The 18,433-nt window shown below is 29.3% G+C and overlaps 1 protein-coding gene across 2 annotated transcripts in view; it reads right to left on the bottom strand.

The window, feature by feature from the left end:
* Positions 1 to 18,433, bottom strand: part of LOC142332001 (uncharacterized) — a 279,107-nt gene that overhangs the window by 79,752 nt on the left and 180,922 nt on the right. The window contains exons 60-64 of one of the 2 annotated variants that reach the window (XM_075378056.1): positions 15,292 to 15,339; positions 11,662 to 11,703; positions 8,740 to 8,757; positions 5,266 to 5,310; positions 3,210 to 3,242 (exon numbers count right to left, since the gene is read on the bottom strand). In XM_075378056.1, the coding sequence (XP_075234171.1) occupies positions 3,210 to 3,242; positions 5,266 to 5,310; positions 8,740 to 8,757; positions 11,662 to 11,703; positions 15,292 to 15,339 (186 nt within the window). The remainder of the gene's footprint in view (positions 1 to 3,209; positions 3,243 to 5,265; positions 5,311 to 8,739; positions 8,758 to 11,661; positions 11,704 to 15,291; positions 15,340 to 18,433) is intronic. The other variant, XM_075378057.1, reaches the window with a different exon arrangement.

Here is an 18,433-nt window from a genome sequence, read left to right as displayed (position 1 = left end):
TCTTCAGTCATTTGACTGGTTTGATGCAGCTCTCCAAGATTCCCTATCTAGTGCTAGTCGTTTCATTTCAGTATACCCTCTACATCCTACATCCCTAACAATTTTTTTTACATATTCCAAACGTGGCCTGCCTACACAATTTTTCCCTTCTACCTGTCCTTCCAGAATTAAAGCGACTATTCCAGGATGCCTTAGTATGTGGCCTATAAGTCTGTCTCTTCTTTTAACTATATTTTTCCAAACGCTTCTTTCTTCATCTATTTGCCGCAATACCTCCTCATTTGTCACTTCCACCCATCTGATTTTTAACATTCTCCTATAGCACCACATTTCAAAAGCTTCTAACCTTTTCTTCTCAGATACTCCGATTGTCCAAGTTTCACTTCCATATAAAGTGACACTCCAAACATACACTTTCAAAAATCTTTTCCTGACATTTAAATTAATTTTTGATGTAAACAACTTATATTTCTTACTGAAGGCTCGTTTAGCTTGTGCTATTCGGCATTTTATATCGCTCCTGCTTCGTCCATCTTTAGTAATTCTACTTCCCAAATAACAAAATTCTTCTACCTCCATAATCTTTTCTCCTCCTATTTTCACATTCAGTGGTCCATCTTTGTAATTTCTACTACATTTCATTACTTTTGTTTTGTTCTTGTTTATTTTCATGCGATAGTTCTTGCGTAGGACTTCATCTATGCCGTTCATTGTTTCTTCTAAATCCTTTTTATTCTCGGCTAGAATTACTATATCATCAGCAAATCGTAGCATCTTTATCTTTTCACCTTGTACTGTTACTCCGAATCTAAATTGTTCTTTAACATCATTAACTGCTAGTTCCATGTGAAGATTAAAAAGTAACGGAGATAGAGAACATCCTTGTCGGACTCCCTTTCTTATTATGGCTTCTTTCTTATGTTCTTCAATTGCTACTGTTGCTGTTTGGTTCCTCTACATGTTAGCAATTGTTCTTCTATCTCTGTATTTGAACCCTAATTGTTTTAAAATGCTGAACATTTTATTCCAGTCTACGTTATCGAATGCCTTTTCTAGGTCTATAAACGCCAAGTATGTTGGTTTGTTTTTCTTTAATCTTCCTTCTACTATTAATCTGAGGCCTAAAATTGCTTCCCTTGTCCCTATACTTTTCCTGAAACCAAATTGGTCTTCTCCTAACACTTCCTCCACTCTCCTCTCAATTCTTCTGTATAGAATTCTAGTTAAGATTTTTGATGCATGACTAGTTAAACTAATTGTTCTGTATTCTTCACATTTATCTGCCCCTGATTTCTTTGGTATCATTACTATAACACTTTTTTTGAAGTCCGACGGAAATTCCCCTTTTTCATAAATATTACACACCAGTTTGTATAATCTATCAATCGCCTCCTCCCCTGCACGATATTATATAGATATTATATAATCCTCCCCTGCAAGATATTATATAATAGTAGTAAATTAATACAGTTTAATAATAATATTACTTTTTAACTAGTCATCTCCACTCGATAATTTTCAGTCATTGATGACACTCGATCGCTTTTCAAAGTCCAAAAGAAAATTCTTTACGCGATATATTATGTTCAAAACAGAACTGTCTGTAAATACCTCCCAGAAACCAAAACATCCTGACATTCAGTAGTTGTCTTAATATCTATGACAATTTATGCCTTTCATTGAAAATCTAATCTTCTACCTTCACGTCTAGCATTACAGCTTTAGAAGGAAAAGTATTGTCCAATTTGGACATATGCGGTTTTCACCGGGTCTTGATGTTTTGACTCCTAAGGAACCCCCCAAAAAATGGAAATTTTCTGAATGTTCAATGTACATATATGTGTGTGTGTGTGTTTTTTTGCATTCCTTATATTCTCCAGAACTACAGAACGATTTTATCCAAACTTGGTCATATTACTTCTATATATGTGACACTGATGAAATTTTCAACTTAAAAGGTCAAGGGGGTGAAACTGTACAACAAGGCCACCCTCAGAATCTCAAGATTTCATCTAATTATTTTTCTTAGGCACATTTGCTAACAATTAAAAGATAATAATATTTGCAAAACCGCACCCCCACTTCAAAAAAATGCTGTAAATAAACTAGTGGCTAAGTGGGTATACTGCATCAATACTACCTCCTCTCACCACAAGGAGCACTAGTGTAGCACTGATGTACACTGTGACGTCACATCTGAGTGGTAGAATTTAAAGTGTAAAATAGTATTTAATGTGCCTGCTAGTACCGCCACACCTGCACGAATGAAATATGGTATATGCACATGCTTTAGTTAGAATCATTGAATTAAATACACAAAAAATATTATATTTATATAAAATTATAAATACTCAAAATTAAGTTGTGCGTATAAATGGTGCATCAGAAAAAACCCATGTGACAGTAAAGTTCTACAACTGTGTTGTCAGCTTTTTTTGTGATAATTTTATTTTCACAACATAACAAAGAGACCAGAAATAAAAATATTTGGAAGGTCATTATCATTTTGATGATGGATTATCATTTTGCTTTTTACAAAAAAAAAACTCAATACATGGGTCTCGAGCATTACACATTAGACTATCATTTAAGGACTTTATGATTAAAAAGCACGTTATTATGTGGACAAATTTTTATTTCATTTTAGGTGCAACTTAAGTTTATTACAGATATTTGAGTAAAGTTAAGCATTAAATTTTATACATTTTCTGTGTATTTATTGTGTACATAAAATATATTGTGATGGTAATTAACAAAAAATGTAGAATATTTTTAATTCTTTGAGTTTAAATTTCATGTTATTTTAAATATTTAACAATGACTATGATTAAATATACAAGTTACTCAGTCAATAAATGATATAATCTAGTTTAAATGTTTCCAGGTAAACAAATGGAAGCCAAATTAAAATACGTGAAACATATCATAAAAAATGTGTTCTTTCGCCTATTACACATTTAAAATGTTCAGCATGTATGATTACAAAAAATAAATATTGTCTTAATGGACACATTATGATGATAATGATAGCAATTTTTTTAAACATTTCACAGTAGTGGGAGTTATTACGTTCCAAACCCCTCAATAAACTTAACGATGAGACTAGCATGAAATGTGTAAACACATACTTAAAATTATCTATGATTGTTTCACTTATTTTAAGCACTTAATTTAATTACTAAATTTTAAAGTGTAATAAATTTACTTACACAGCTGACCTCACGTGGTTGTATATCAATTTGCTGGAAAATACGCAAACAAAAAAAATTGAAGTAATTCATTAATGTGTAGTAAAATAAACATTTAGTATATTTAAGTAAAAACAAAATTTTTTCCTTATCCGCACTACATTAATTATATACACAATTCATTTCGGTGTATTTATTTACATCACGGGTCATTTGGTTGGTTTATTGTTATTCTCTATTACTTTCTACATTCTGAGCTAATTGCTTAATCTCAAAATAATTACTGTACCTTACATCCTAAGTACATTTCTTTTATTTATAATCCTATCTTTATTGTGTGGAGTTTTTAAGTCTATACATCAATCTAATATGCTATTAACTAAACCACACAGTTTCATACAACCAACCAACCTTTCTTTTTCTGTTTAGCCTCTGGAACCGCCGTAAGGTATTACTTCAGAGGATGAGTGAGGATGACATGTATGATCGACCATTCCTGAGATGAAGCAACCAGCCGACCTAGTTTGCCTAATCTGTTACAAATTTCTAATCTCTCCAACTTATCTTATGAGTTGTACGTATCATAATTTACCAATCGACCTAATCTTCAACGTCCTCCTGAACACTTCAAAACCCTTTAATTCTTTGCTGTGATGAGGTGTTCATTAATTCCTATTAATGCTAATTCCATATATAAAATGCAAAGCCACAGTCTGAGATTTTTTTATCTGACCACAGTCTGAGATTTGTACATCCTTGTCTCACTCCTTTATCAATAAGAACATGACTTTCCTCATTTTTTAGTCTTTTTATAACTACCCACCTCTTTTACACTTTCCAAAAACTTTTAAAATTCAGTTTACATTATTAAAGTACTTCTTCAGAAATGTCTTCATTCTTATTAATCCTTCCTTGGAAGATTAGTCTAAGCGGTTGAATGGCCTTCCTTGTACTCATGCTTTTTCTGAAACCGAAATAATCTTTATCTAGGTAAACCTTTCATGATTTCAGGTTTTACTTACTTTGTTAACTACTCTCGCTAGTATTTTTTGCACATGAAATGTTAGATAGACTCCTCTCACATGTATCAGTTTCTGCTTACTTGGGTATTTTAAAAATTACATTTTTCCCCTTTTAAACCTGTATGTACTTCTCCAGTCTTATAAACTTTACATATTGGATCCTACGTTTCTTAAATAGGATAATAACTGTGATACCTTCTCACACCTTATTTTTGTTTACATCAATTCGAGCTCTGATCAAAATATCACCATTCTGATTCCAAAATATTACCTCCTGTACAATTTACCTCCTGCCACCAGTTTGTTAGCCCTTTACATTTATTGTTTTATATATTTTTATGAATGGGGTAAGTCATAAAAAAATCATATAGCAACCTCAAAAATTTATACAAATCTAATTTTAACTTGTCTAATAATTATGACCCAGTAATTCAAAATAAAAAAAATCTGTTTACATGTGGTGACAACATACACTTGACTACATTGTAAGAGTTTTTTTTTTTTATGAATGTTGTGAGCAGAAGAATTTTCTGTTTTAAGTTGCAAAAAGAGAACAATTAAAAAAATTACTGTGTATTAAATATTTTATAGTTTCTCAATAATCTGCAGAAGAAGAAAATAATAAAACAAATATTTTATTGAAATATTTTATCATTAACTAGTATTATTCCAGAAGAAGAATTTATCATATCTGTAAATTTCTAACTAATTCTTCTGGTTAACAATAATATAGCTTAAAAATTGGTAAAGTATTAGGGCAACCAGAGTACTCACCAGCCAGTAATTATCCTGAAGTTAGCTAATAATGTTGGTTAAATGGAAACTTTTGCAACAATATAAATGAGAATTTAGTGCTTAATTTGGTATATAAATCTGTATGTTATACAAATCCCAACATATTACCTTATATTTAAAATAAAATACTGAAAACAAAAATTTAAAGTTCTGATCAGAAATTTAGGTAGTCCAATAACAGTTTGTAATTTATATAATTTCTCATCCACGATATGATAAACAATACTTAATACGATGTTTTTCACGGTTAAAAAACTTACCTCATTGATGTATTTAATAATCTCTTCTGTATTTTCGGTATTGCCCTATAAAATAAAATAGTAATATAAATAATAACAGCAAATGGAAATAATAAAGAAGTTAACAGACTATTGTCATTTTAAATAAAAAAATCTTAGCTGAGAATCTTTTAAAACAAAACTTGTCTGACAACTGCAACTTTTGATGTCACTTTGTATATCAAGGGATAATATAAATGAAACTATGTACCACTTAATAAAGCTGCATATATCAGTTACCTTCATTTATGGCACTAATGTTTGATTCAATATTTAAGTATTAGCCTATCAACCAATAAATTGCAAACTTTTGAGGTATTATTAATATCACCCAATATAACCATTATTTACCATTTTTATAACTATTTATATTTATTAATTTTTTAAATATAATTTAACCAAACAACCTGTGTTCGATATCTTGACTAATTAACACTGTGATGTTTTGTGTATTTAAATAATAAATTCAGTAATTATTGCAATTATTTATTATTTAAATAATCAACACATTACTGTTAATTAGTTGACGTTTGCGAGCAAAGCGAGTGTAGGTTAAGTTTCATTAATTCATATCTATAATTATAAGAAATAATACTTATATTTTTAATATGTAAAATATGTTAATGATCCCATAACTATTTTCACTAATTGCTTTTTTAGTTCACAAAAGAAAATGTAATGTCTTATTCACTGTATTAATAATTAAGCCATTTAGTAACTAACAGAGCCTGAATATTTTCATCCAGTAACTTAAGAAGGGTGTATAGTTAATGGAGGTTTAAAACTGTACTTTGTCTAACACCGCCAGTGTCATATTAAATGCTACATATAAAAATAAAAAGTGTTGTGTTCCAGGTTATTTTTCTCTTATATTAATATTAATATGCTTTCATAAATTGCACTTTTTTTTTGTTAATACATCCTTGTTGATAATTAAAATAAATTAAGTTTTTCTAAGTTACATCAACTGTTAGGGATTTCTGTTATCTAGTTTAGTTGAGAAGATTGCTTTTTTGGGCTGTTTAAAATTTATATGTAGTAATTTATATTTTTCTGGGCACAAAAAATTTTAAAAAAAGTAGAAAGTTTGAAATATTTTATCAATAACTATCCAGAAAAATATTTTTTTATGATTATATATTTAATTATATAATTGTAAAAAAACTATTCTTTTAATCATTAGAATATACCTTAAAAATTGGTAAAGTAAAAGGGCAAATGGAGAGCTCACCAGCTAGTAATGATCCTGAAGGTAGCTGCTAATGTTGGTTTAATGGAAGCTTTACAACAATATGAATGAGAATTTAGTGCTTAATCTGATATATAAATTTGTATACAACACACATCTCAACATATTCAAACTTTAAGTGCTAACAAAATGTTTTCTATTGATAAATAAATGACTATACAGGTTTCAAGAACAGGTCATGAAAAATAGAATTAGTTAATAGTGATCCTCACTGGGTGTAAAAGCAACTAACAGGGGTTCTGGCAATGAGTTAACACTTATTATCATGACTCAGAGAATAATAAAGAAATAACAGTGATAAAAATACTGAATAAAAATATGATCTTTGGAACATGGAAGATTATATGGTCAACTGCAAGGAGTTGTATAAGTTGGCAATATTGAGATTTGCAATAGTATCGAAGAAGGAGAACTGAATAAAAACACTGAAAAATAACTGTGCTGTAAAATATTCAGGGAAATGAAGGTAGGGCAATGAAATCTGTAGGTGCAGTAATGATTCCATGTATAGAAAATAGGACAGAGGTTGGGAAGCCATTTCATCAATTCCAATATTTCCGACAGTGAGACTTGATGATATCAAAGTTTATAACAAAGGATACTGTTATGAAAAAAAGTAACGACTAAAAAATTTTATGGTGTATAGCTGAAAGGCAGGAGAGAGATTCCAAGTAAAGAAAATAGGAGGCAAATTCATATAATTTGATTGGATAGTGTAGGATAAGATAAGCAAAAAGTGATGATTAGGGAAATAGAAAGGTAAGTGGTGTATAGGAATGACTAGACAAATTACTAAGGAAACACCCAATATCAGTGGTGATAAAGGGAAATAAGAAAGAATGTGCATGCACAAAGGGGACTAGAAAAGTTCTGCAATATGTCATAACGGATCATTACAATAACTCGGTCAGATGGCACTTAATCATGTTTCAAGGTGCTGTAAAATGCTGAAAAAGTTTGAAAATAGGAAATCTCCCTAAGTAAAATGTACTCTGATCCCGTGGCTATTTGAAGACCAACATTAGTGAAGAAGAGAATGGTGGTCGTATATTTTAGTGTGAGAGGAGTTTTAGAGTGAGTTGTGTTGGAATTCAGAAGACAGTTATAGAGAAGTAGTATACTGAAGAATGCTTGCCTAAGTTGTCGGATCTCTAAAGAAGCTTTGCCTAAACTCAAGGATGGACAGATGGTTTCTTCACCACAATAACTGTTTTAACACATGGCTACAAACTTTGTTTTGAGTATTCAGCCAGACTGGAACAAAACTGTTAGAGCACACCAAACAGTTCTGACTGCACTTCATGTGATTTCACTCTGTTCCCACAGGTGAGCAGACTGAAAGAGCTTCGGATGATGAATGCACCCAGATCTCCAACGGAACATGGCAGGGTTTCTTTGAAGATGGGTTTTGATGGATTGAGAAGTATATAATGTGTTGATGGAAATTATTTGGAAAAATAGTTAAAAAAAGTCATATGCAAAACTTTCCTAGTGCTGGCTGAACTTATAACTAGCAATTTTTTGTGGAAGTTGGTTAATACATTCAGAAATTTATCAAAGATATTTGATATAATGCCAATATTCATAGATATATCATCGGCTGATCAAACTGTGTGTAGTGATTATATATAATGTGAATAATCATGTCAGTTGGGATAGTTTATCTTACTTTTTTTTGAGAGTGCTTGTATAATTTTGATACATTCTAAAATGTATAACACTAGATGATTTGATATGTTTGTACAATGCCATAAAAAATAAATCAGGATAAAGTTTTGCTACGCAAAAGTAGAGTATAGTGATGACTTTTTTACATAAAACATTCGGGCAATATTTTTTCCATTATTTAATGTAAGAGTAATTTAACCTCTAGTACAAAATATGTAAAAGATAAAACTTCTTGAAAAAATTTCTTGAAAAGACATTTCCATCCTTTAAAAGTTAGTCGATTTGTTTTCAAATAACTGAGTTACTGAAGTGCTTTATGAAATTTTTTTCTTTCTTCTTTTTTGCAAACTGTTTTACATTAAAAACTGTAAACTTATCAATATTAGTTCTTTTCCTATCAGTTATTACAACTATAGTATCAAATATATAATGTGATAAATATGTTGAATAGTATTAACATAAATGAGTACGAAAGTTACATACTACACAAATGTTAAATATTTTTGTATACTTATTCAATGAATATTTTCTATACTCACTGTGTATCCAGTCATTTTCTATAAAACAAAAAACAAACAAAAATTATATATCTTATGAAATTTTGTGACGAAATAAAAAATAGGTAACTAAAAATGAATAAAAAAATCATTATGGATTGATATGTAATTTATCCAGTTACTGACAAAAGTATGTGGATAAGTTAATATGCACATAAAAAACTGAAGATACTCAATACAATTTTCCTTTTGCTATTAATGTTTTTATGCTAATGCTTTAGAACAAAGAGAATATATATTTGCAACATAATTACATGATTTATACACCCCTGCATCCGCACAAGCACACACACCCATCTTGTTACAATTATTGTAAAATGGTTGTTCAGTTAAGTTTTCTATCTGTATAGAAATTAAATGCATTTACATACACAAATTGAGTTTTTATTTTGGTTGAAAAGTATTACCGATACTGCTGACATCCATAAAGATTTTTCCGCAAGATTTCCTGATTCTCCACTACTATCTCATCAACATTTGCCTATACTGAATGTTAAATTTATTTACTGAAGCATAGGAGATGCTCCATAATAAGGCAAGGAGGCCTACAACCAGTTGCATTTTAGGAAACAAACAACTTGTGGAGACATTAATAACAGGCCTAACCAAACCAGGAAAGCAACAGCAACTGGAAAAGCTGTTAAGTTTTAATACGCAGAAAAGATTTACAAAAATTTTAAAGAAACTGAAGGTGAAGTATTATCATATAAGATTATTTCATGCATTTTTTGAAGATGGTTTGGAGAGAAGGTAGAATTTGGTGGAGAATTAATTATTCATTATGATGCAGATGATCCTCATTTTTTGTAGTTTAGTGTACAACCTGAAGAACCGTGCTTTAAACTGAATGTCCTAGTATACAGTCATAATTACAATGTTTATTGGTCTAATGAGTTTCCTTGAAGAATTACGAGGGTCATTCAATAATTAAACAGACAAACATTTTTAGTGAAGGAAATGCTTAATTCAGGCAATTGTAAATTTTGTAAGTGTTAGTTGGCAACATTACGAAGACTGTTAGTCAGCAGTTCGATTAATATTTACATAATCATAACCTCTAAAGCCTCAGTTACGATGGCGTGTCCACTCGAAGAAAATACTTTTGAAGAACAGCATTATGTGATCCGATTTTTAGTTTTGGAAAGTCTACAACTATCAAAAATATTCTCTCGGATGAACAAACAATACAGTAGTAGTTGCAAGCAGTGCAAGTTTTAACGCACGAGTGGAAAAGTTTGTCGCAAAAGCATGACCGATGAGCACTGCTCTGGTTGTCTGGTAACAGTGTTGACCTCGGCATTAGATTCTCATTTTGATTCACTTATTCAAGAAGACCGATGACTTACAGTTGAACAAATTGCTGAAAAATGCACTGCTCAGGTTGTCTAGTAACATTGTTGACCTCGGCATTAGATTCTCATTTTGATTCACTTATCCAAGAAGACCTACAGTTGAACAAATTGCTGAAATACGTCAAGTAAGTGTTGACATAACTCATTTCATCATTCAAAATAAACTAAACTACAGCAAGACTTGTGCAAGGTGGGTTCCCAGAGAGCTTACCTTCATCGCAAAGTAGAAAGCCTTCGTATTTTCACGAAACTCAAAATTATCATTTCAATAATAAAGGTGACGTATTTTTGGACAAGATTTTAACCTGTGATGAAACTTGGATTTATCATTTTGGGCTGGAAATCAAGTGTCAAAGCATGCAATGGAAACACCCTGAATAACCTATCCGTAAGAAATTCATTCAAAACGCAATGATCGGTTGGTAAGGTCATGTTAACCATCTTTTGGAGTCCCCATGGTTAGATTTTTTGTAATTATTTGGAGGAGCAACACACTATCAACAGCCTATACTATATGCCATGACTGACAATAAAGTCAAGCTCGCATTGAAGAGGAAATGAGGGATGGCAAAGGAAAGGCGTGATTCTTCTTCACTACAATGCTCGACCTCATGCGGCACAAATGACACTGGAAACTATGAGGTTGGGAGCTCCTACCTCATTCTCCTTACAGCCCTAAACCTTACCCCTTTGGATTTTTATCTGTTTTGTCTGATGAAAGAAGCTTTGCATTGTATCAAGTTCAATGAAGAGGTAAAGAAAAAAGTACAAAACTGGCTTCAAGATCAAGGTAAAGAATTCTTCGCTGAGGGGATATGAAGACTCATAAAAAGATGGGACAAGTATATAGAAGTTGGTGGAGATTATGTTGAGAGGTAGATAAAAATAATTATTTATTTAACAAACCATTTTTGGTGTACAGCTATATGTCTGTATTATTGAATGACCCTATGAAGGCATTTAATGTACTTAGAGATTATGTTTGTTATGGATCACAAAAAACGTATTAATACCTTATTTCTTTGACAGATGTGCTACATATGATTAAAAGATGTTACAAAATATTGTTATTTCCAACCTAAGAGTGATTTTTAATCAGTTTTTAAGTCTCCTGATTGTGGTCTAATGCCAATGCTGCTCTAACAATATGTTTTTAGTTTTTGATACTAAAAAAGAGGGATTTCTATTACTGTTATTGTTAATATTTATAAAAATTCTACTGATTGATAATGGTTACGGTTGACAGAATGTACACACATAGTTGCCTGTTATTTTACTTCAAACTGTAAACATTTTTTTTTCAACATTCAGTTATTAATTTGATTCAGTGATTTTTTTTTAACATTAATCACCACAGTAAACATTTATATACAACTGCAGTCCTGTTGGATGCACTGCAAAACGACAAATTCCACTTTAAATAAACACTGCTGTATGAAATACTGCAAAAATATATAAAAAGAAATTACAAACATAAACTAAAAATTTAAATTTATTATAATTAAAATAAATTATAAATTTTATAATTAAATTTTAAATACTAGAAACTTACACAAAGATATTCAGCATATTCATGGTTTTTAACTACATTTTTCTGAAAAAGAATCACAAGTTTATTATATTTAATATATTACATTAAAGAATCAAGTTATATAGCAGACACTCATATTCAAAATTATAACATACAGAAATTAGAAACTTTGAGTAACAGAGACTAAAAACATTGCTTTAATATTAAAGCAAACAACTTTTGGGTACTTCTCCTAAAACTTTAATTAAATCTAATAATAAACTAATTTTATATAAATCTAAAAACTGGACTAACAAAATTCCTTAATAAAAGGGTAAAGTGAGATGCATTTTAAACATTTTTACAAGGCAATCAATCAAATCTGCTGGAAAAAAATAATGAATATATTAAAAAGCCTAAGATTAGACTTAAAAGTATAATAATATCAATTAAAGAATAGTACATGAATCCGAAAACAGTTACGAAATTAGGCTAGGAACAAACTGAGTGATTTGACTAAGAAAGAAGAATAAGTCAAGAGTTTTGATAATTCCTAACCTTGTTTAATATGTATGTTGAACATATGATAAAAAATGATCTGGGAAAAGATGAAGGAATCAGTACAGGAGGAATGAAAATATATTGTATAAGGTTTGCAGATGAAAAGGTTTATTTTTTAGAACTGTAATATATTCAACAGAGATTTCAAAATTAGAATACATTATGATAGAATGTGTAATGAAGGTGAGTGTTAAATAATGTGGAAAAGAGAATATAAGCTGATGAATATCTACAAGAAGAAAGAATTGAACAAGTAAAATTGTATCAAATGTTCATATCAAATTAACTATAAAAATGTAGTTAATTTGATATGATGTTAACAGAAGATTGAGAAACTGAAAGAGAAATAGAAGTTATGGTAGCAACGTCTAAAAACATTTAATATATAGAAAGAATCATTGTGTAAGTAGATGGAGTTTGACATGAGAAAACGTCTCATGATTATTATGTTTGAAGTGTATTTCTGCAGAGATGTTAGATATGGATACTAAGAAAAAAAAACGAAAAGATTTTAGAAATGCGGGTATGGATGAAGTTGAAGAATATTAAACGTATAGACACAATGAAAAAGTATGAAGGAATGAGGAGATTGAATGAAAATGGAAGTTTAATTGGGGCAATTCAGAATATGAAAGCCAACTGGCTGGACAAGATATTGAGATAAGGATTGATTTAAATCAGTGCTAGAAAGACCAGTAAAAGGTGCAATAAAGAGATGTCGGAAAAGATTAAAACTTAAAGATGATCTAAAAGGAATAGGATCTATTAAAAACTGAAAGTTTTGTGTGAATGTCCCTTCTTTCTAAGAAGAAAATTAAATAAAATTAAATGAATAAAATTTACACACAGATGTACATAAGTTATATTAATATTAAATAATACATCAATGTACTTCATTTACAATATTATTAGTTTTTCAATAAAAGCAAGGAAGTTCTTAATTTAATCCACAAGATTTTCATTTTATATATTCAAGCGTTCCTCTTAGACAAATGGATCAATGGATCAATTCCAATGATAATATTTTTTTATTTATTTTGAAGACAAAATTCCACTGGTGGTCCAGTTTAAGTCTTTTTACAAAATTACACATATTTTTGAGAGAAAGGATGTCACTGACAATGAAACAATGTCTACATAAACAATTTGATGATAATTTTCAATTTTTTCAATCGTCACTGCTTAGAATTATAATTATTATAGCACAATAATTTGCAATCTTCTGTAATTCTGACATTCAAAATATTTTCATATAAAAATTCAACACAATTAGGCGATAAATTTATAGTTAAAAATAAAGATACTGTTACACTTGAGAAAGCTATAGTTTACATTTATAAACATATTTAAGCCATAACTTTCATTTATAACCATCTTTAATCATCATTTTCCAACTTTTATTAAAATGCAGCAAAAAAATAAATAACATTGCATATCGCTTCTTGTATTTCAGATTTTTAGTGTAACAGTCAGTAGTCTTATTTTAGGCATTCCTTTTCCTATGTTTATGAGGAATATTTCCTTGCCTTTGAATTTATTTTCTATCTACATTTTCATTGTTTTTAAAGTATTTTTTTATAAGCCTAACCAAATTTTGAATAAGATAACCAAAAAATGTAAAAAAATATACTTAACAAAAAAAAGAAAAAAGAAGAATAAATCCCTAAATAAACATAAAAAAATTTACTAAAATTGAAAAAAATGTTACTGATAAATTAAATTTTTAAATTGGAATTTCAAAAGTTGGCTACAAATCACTAACTATCAACAATTAACTATTCATATAAATGTATATAAATTTTTTGAATATTCAAATAATTCTTCAACATACTGACCACTATGTAAATGAAATTTAATATTATACAAAATAACCACCAAAACACAGAAATTTTAGATAAACTGGAAATTAATTTGATAAATTTAATTTAACTACAATGTTTTGGTGATTTATATTTTTTTATAGAATATTACATATTGAATCACTGTGTTAATAAAATGAAATATTATATGAAATATAAACCACCAAAACACAATACTTGGATAAATTACAATTTACCATATTAATTTCCAAGAATTAATTTTCACGGCGTCTTGCATCTTCAGTTGATATTTAATTCTATAATTACATTATAATTCTTTTAAAAAAATATAGAATTTTAATTTTATTCTAGATTATTCTTTGTTTTGAAATTTTGAAGTTTTATGAATGCATATGTAAATTTTGCTGCCTAGTACTGGAATGTATAAAACCCCAGTAAAATATAAAATTAAAGTAAATTTTTTAAGAGTTATATTATAATGTAATACTAAAATTGAATACCAACTCAAAATGTGGGATGCCGCAAAAATCGATTCTTGCAAATTATAATTCTGCTTACCAACCAATTTCAAAAATTTAACAATGGTTTGTAAGCCGAATTATAATTTATATATTTTTATATTATATATACCAATGGGCCATGCTAAATAAAACTATTCTTGGAAATTAATATACTAAGTTTAATGTACATACATCATAAAATATGAAATGATAATTGTTTAAATATCTTATCTTTAAAAGGATTTTTACAGCCATACAACACAAATCTAGTTAAACTGCAAAAAATACCAGACTCATATTCAGTAATGATATGAAATACTTTTAGGACAATCTTGTTTAATAATATGAATTTAGAAATTTCCTTTTGGAATTCATAGGATTTTATCTTTAATTTCTTTCTTTAGTAATTATACATACTGTTTATTTATTTTTTACATTTTTTCACATTTTAAATTTTAGAAGTTTGCAGAACAAATATTTTTATTTATAAAAAAACCTGAAGGAAATTACATTCAGAATTGCTTTTCTGTTTTTATGAATAACTCACAAGTAAGGTCAAAGTTCACACAAACTTTATTAGCCAAGCAAAACCAAAATTAACCAAGCAAAAGTGCCAAGCAAAACCAAATTCAAACCTGGGACTTTCCAGATTAAAGGCTGCATGTTATCACTCAGCCATAGGGATGGGTCAGTGGTATTTACTGTAAACAATGTATTATGAGTTGATAATAATTAGAGCGATCACAGATAAAAACCTGTAATGTAAAAAAAAATTCAACTAAAACACTTACCAAATACACTCCACCATTTTCAGAGACCAGTTTTTTACATTTTGCTTTCTGAAAAAAAGTTTGCAAACAATCACATCAATTATACTCTATTTTGGTTATAATTAAACAGTTCAAATGGATAGATAATTCATTCCACATGATGAAAGCCAAGATTTGCCAACAGATGAAATTAACAAATAATACTACTGGAAAAGAATATGTTAAAATTGACTATAATATAAATTACAGAAAATTTAATAAAATATTTCAATCATCTGAATTAAAAAAAAAAAAACATTATAACTAATAACAAAATAACACATTATTTAAATAATAAAGATCCTTCTAAAGCAATAAAACATAATAAAGAGTATATTATAGCTTGAAATGCGAAAACTGTGATTTAAGATACATTGATATGACTAATAGATCATTTTCAGTTAGAATCAAAGAACATATTAACTGTATAAAAAAAGAAAATAAAGACCGATCTAACTTCACGAAACATATTTTGGAATTCAAACACAATTATAATCCAAATGACTATTGATATATTAGAATATATCAATATATTCTAATATATTTATAAAAATCATTTTTTATAAAACTAATATTTTAGAAAAATTTTACATTTATTTAAATGATAACAAACAGATGAAAGAACAAACTAAATTGATAACGACATTATATTTAAACAAATTATACACAATAACTAATGATTAAGTTGGCCAAACTGTTTTCATTTCATATTAACCACAACAATGGAGATTATTTTACCAACAGGACATGTTTTTACTTTTACGTATGACTGTTACTATTCTTTTAGTACTAAAATTACTATACTTTTAAATGTAATGACAATCAATTGTTATGGATATAAACAATCAGCCCGAAGAGGGTAGATGTTAGAATCTTTAGAGTTAATGGATATATTGTATTTGTATGGTTTAGCAAAATCATCTGACAATCGACTCACCTGGGGATTATTATTTTCAATCAAAATAAATGTTATCGGTAGGAATTATTTATTGGGCTGGACAAGTACACAATCTAAGTCAGAGATGATGATTGGGTAAATCTAGGCCTTTTACACAAAACTAATTCATTTATTTGTTCTTTAAGCAATGATTGACTAATATCCAATTACATCACTTTCTGATAGCAATGAACTTTGTAGTGTGTGAAAATATTATACCAAACTGGAATTCTAACCCAGAACCTTCCTGATAAAACACAGAAAGGATACATATATATCACTTGATCATATGTCTAGGCCCTGTAATCTAGATTCTACCAAATGCAAATAAAGATTATTTACAAATATATCATTCTTCAATAATTTCTAAACATACATATCTGATAATTTTACAGAAGATATTTGCCATCCTATTGTTATCTGCCAAGAGGTAACTTCATTGCAATAAGCTCATCTCTATTCTCTTCTATTTGCTGGTAATCTTTTGAGATCGTAACAACCTCCCCATTTTTTTTAATGATTATGTATAATTTTTACTCTTTTCTGGTTTATTTTTTTTGCACTTTCTACAGATCCTTCTAACATTGTTTAAATAAATCATCCTCTTGTAATATGTCCCACACAATTAGCCTTCTACCAATTAGTCTTCTATTTATTCTTATTATTCATTCAATTTTTCACTTTGTTGGTCCTTTTAATATTCTCCAATTTCCTTCATATATAAATTCTCTCTTTTTTCTGTTTAGCCTCTGGAACCACCGTAAGATATTACTTCTGAGGATGACATGTGTGAATGTAGATGAAGTATGTAGGCTTGTACAGTCTCAGGTCGACATTCACGAGATGTGTGGTTAATTTGAAACCCAACCACCAAAGAACACCAGTATCCATGATAGTATACAAATCTGTATAAAAGCAACTGCTTTTACTAGGATTTGAACCTTAGAACTCTCAAGTTTGAAATTAGCTGATTTGTGATGATGAGTTAACCACTAGACCGGCCCAGTGGGTTATACATACATTCTAGCCATTTTTTGTCCTTTCATCCTCCAGATGAAAGGCCGAGGTGCTAGCACTCCCCATGGAAGTTGGTACTGAAAAATAATAGTTGTATAAGCTGTAATCAACCGACATCCTCTCTGACAAAACTATTTCTATCAACTGCACAGATACTACTATGATGTGTATTACTATATAACTGATAGTTATAGTAGTTCTGAATGCTAACAACTGAAATTCACAGCATTAGTCATACAACAGTCATCTAGTAATTTCTAGTAATTGGAATTACAGTGAAAAATTTAGCTTAATTTTTTTTTCATAATATCTTTTAGTTTTCTACTTCCACTAGTCATGCAATACAGGTATTTTACACACATTTACATCTACTACGAGAATTAACACTACAAAATTATTCTTGTATGAAAAAGTGTTATCTAGTATTATTAATGTAATGTATGCCTACTCCTGGTATGGTTGATAATCAGAGTATGATATTATTATAATTTAAAATTATTGTGCAATAACTGTACCCACTATGCAAATGAAGTATGTGTTCTCTTGCCCCATTAGTTTCTTTTTTTGGAAAAATAAACAGTTATATAAATGCGTATATCAGTATAAATGTATACTGAAAAATTTCAGACTATTTGATGATACTTTTTTCAAATGTAAACTATATACTACTCATAGATTTTCAAATCTGAATATTTCATACATTTTACAACCAAAAGAAATATTTAAAAATTAAAACATATCTTTACCTCGATATAATCTTACCTCGATAGATTAGATTATATCATGGTTAAGCAAAGATTTAGAAATCAACTCTTGGACTGCAAAACTTACCCTGGAGCAGACATTGATAGCGACCATAATTTGGTGATAATGAAATGTAGATTGGGGTTTAAAAACCTGAAGAAAAGGTGTCAGATGAATCGGTGGAATTTAGAGAAGCTTGAGGAAGAGGAGGTAAAGAAGATTTTTGAGGAGGACATCGCTAGAGGTCTGAGTAAAAAAGATAAGATAGAAAATGTAGAAGAAGAATGGGAGAATGTTAAAAAAGAAATTCTTAAATCAGCAGAAGCGAACTTAGGCGGAATAAAGAGAACTGGTAGAAAACCTTGGGTTTCAGACGATATATTGCAGCTGATGGATGAACGTAGAAAATATAAGAATGCTAGTGAT

The sequence above is a fragment of the Lycorma delicatula genome, chromosome 11, assembly GCF_047948215.1.
Source record: "Lycorma delicatula isolate Av1 chromosome 11, ASM4794821v1, whole genome shotgun sequence".
NCBI classification, from domain to species: domain Eukaryota; kingdom Metazoa; phylum Arthropoda; class Insecta; order Hemiptera; family Fulgoridae; genus Lycorma; species Lycorma delicatula.
This window is presented reverse-complemented; position numbering and strand designations above follow the sequence as displayed.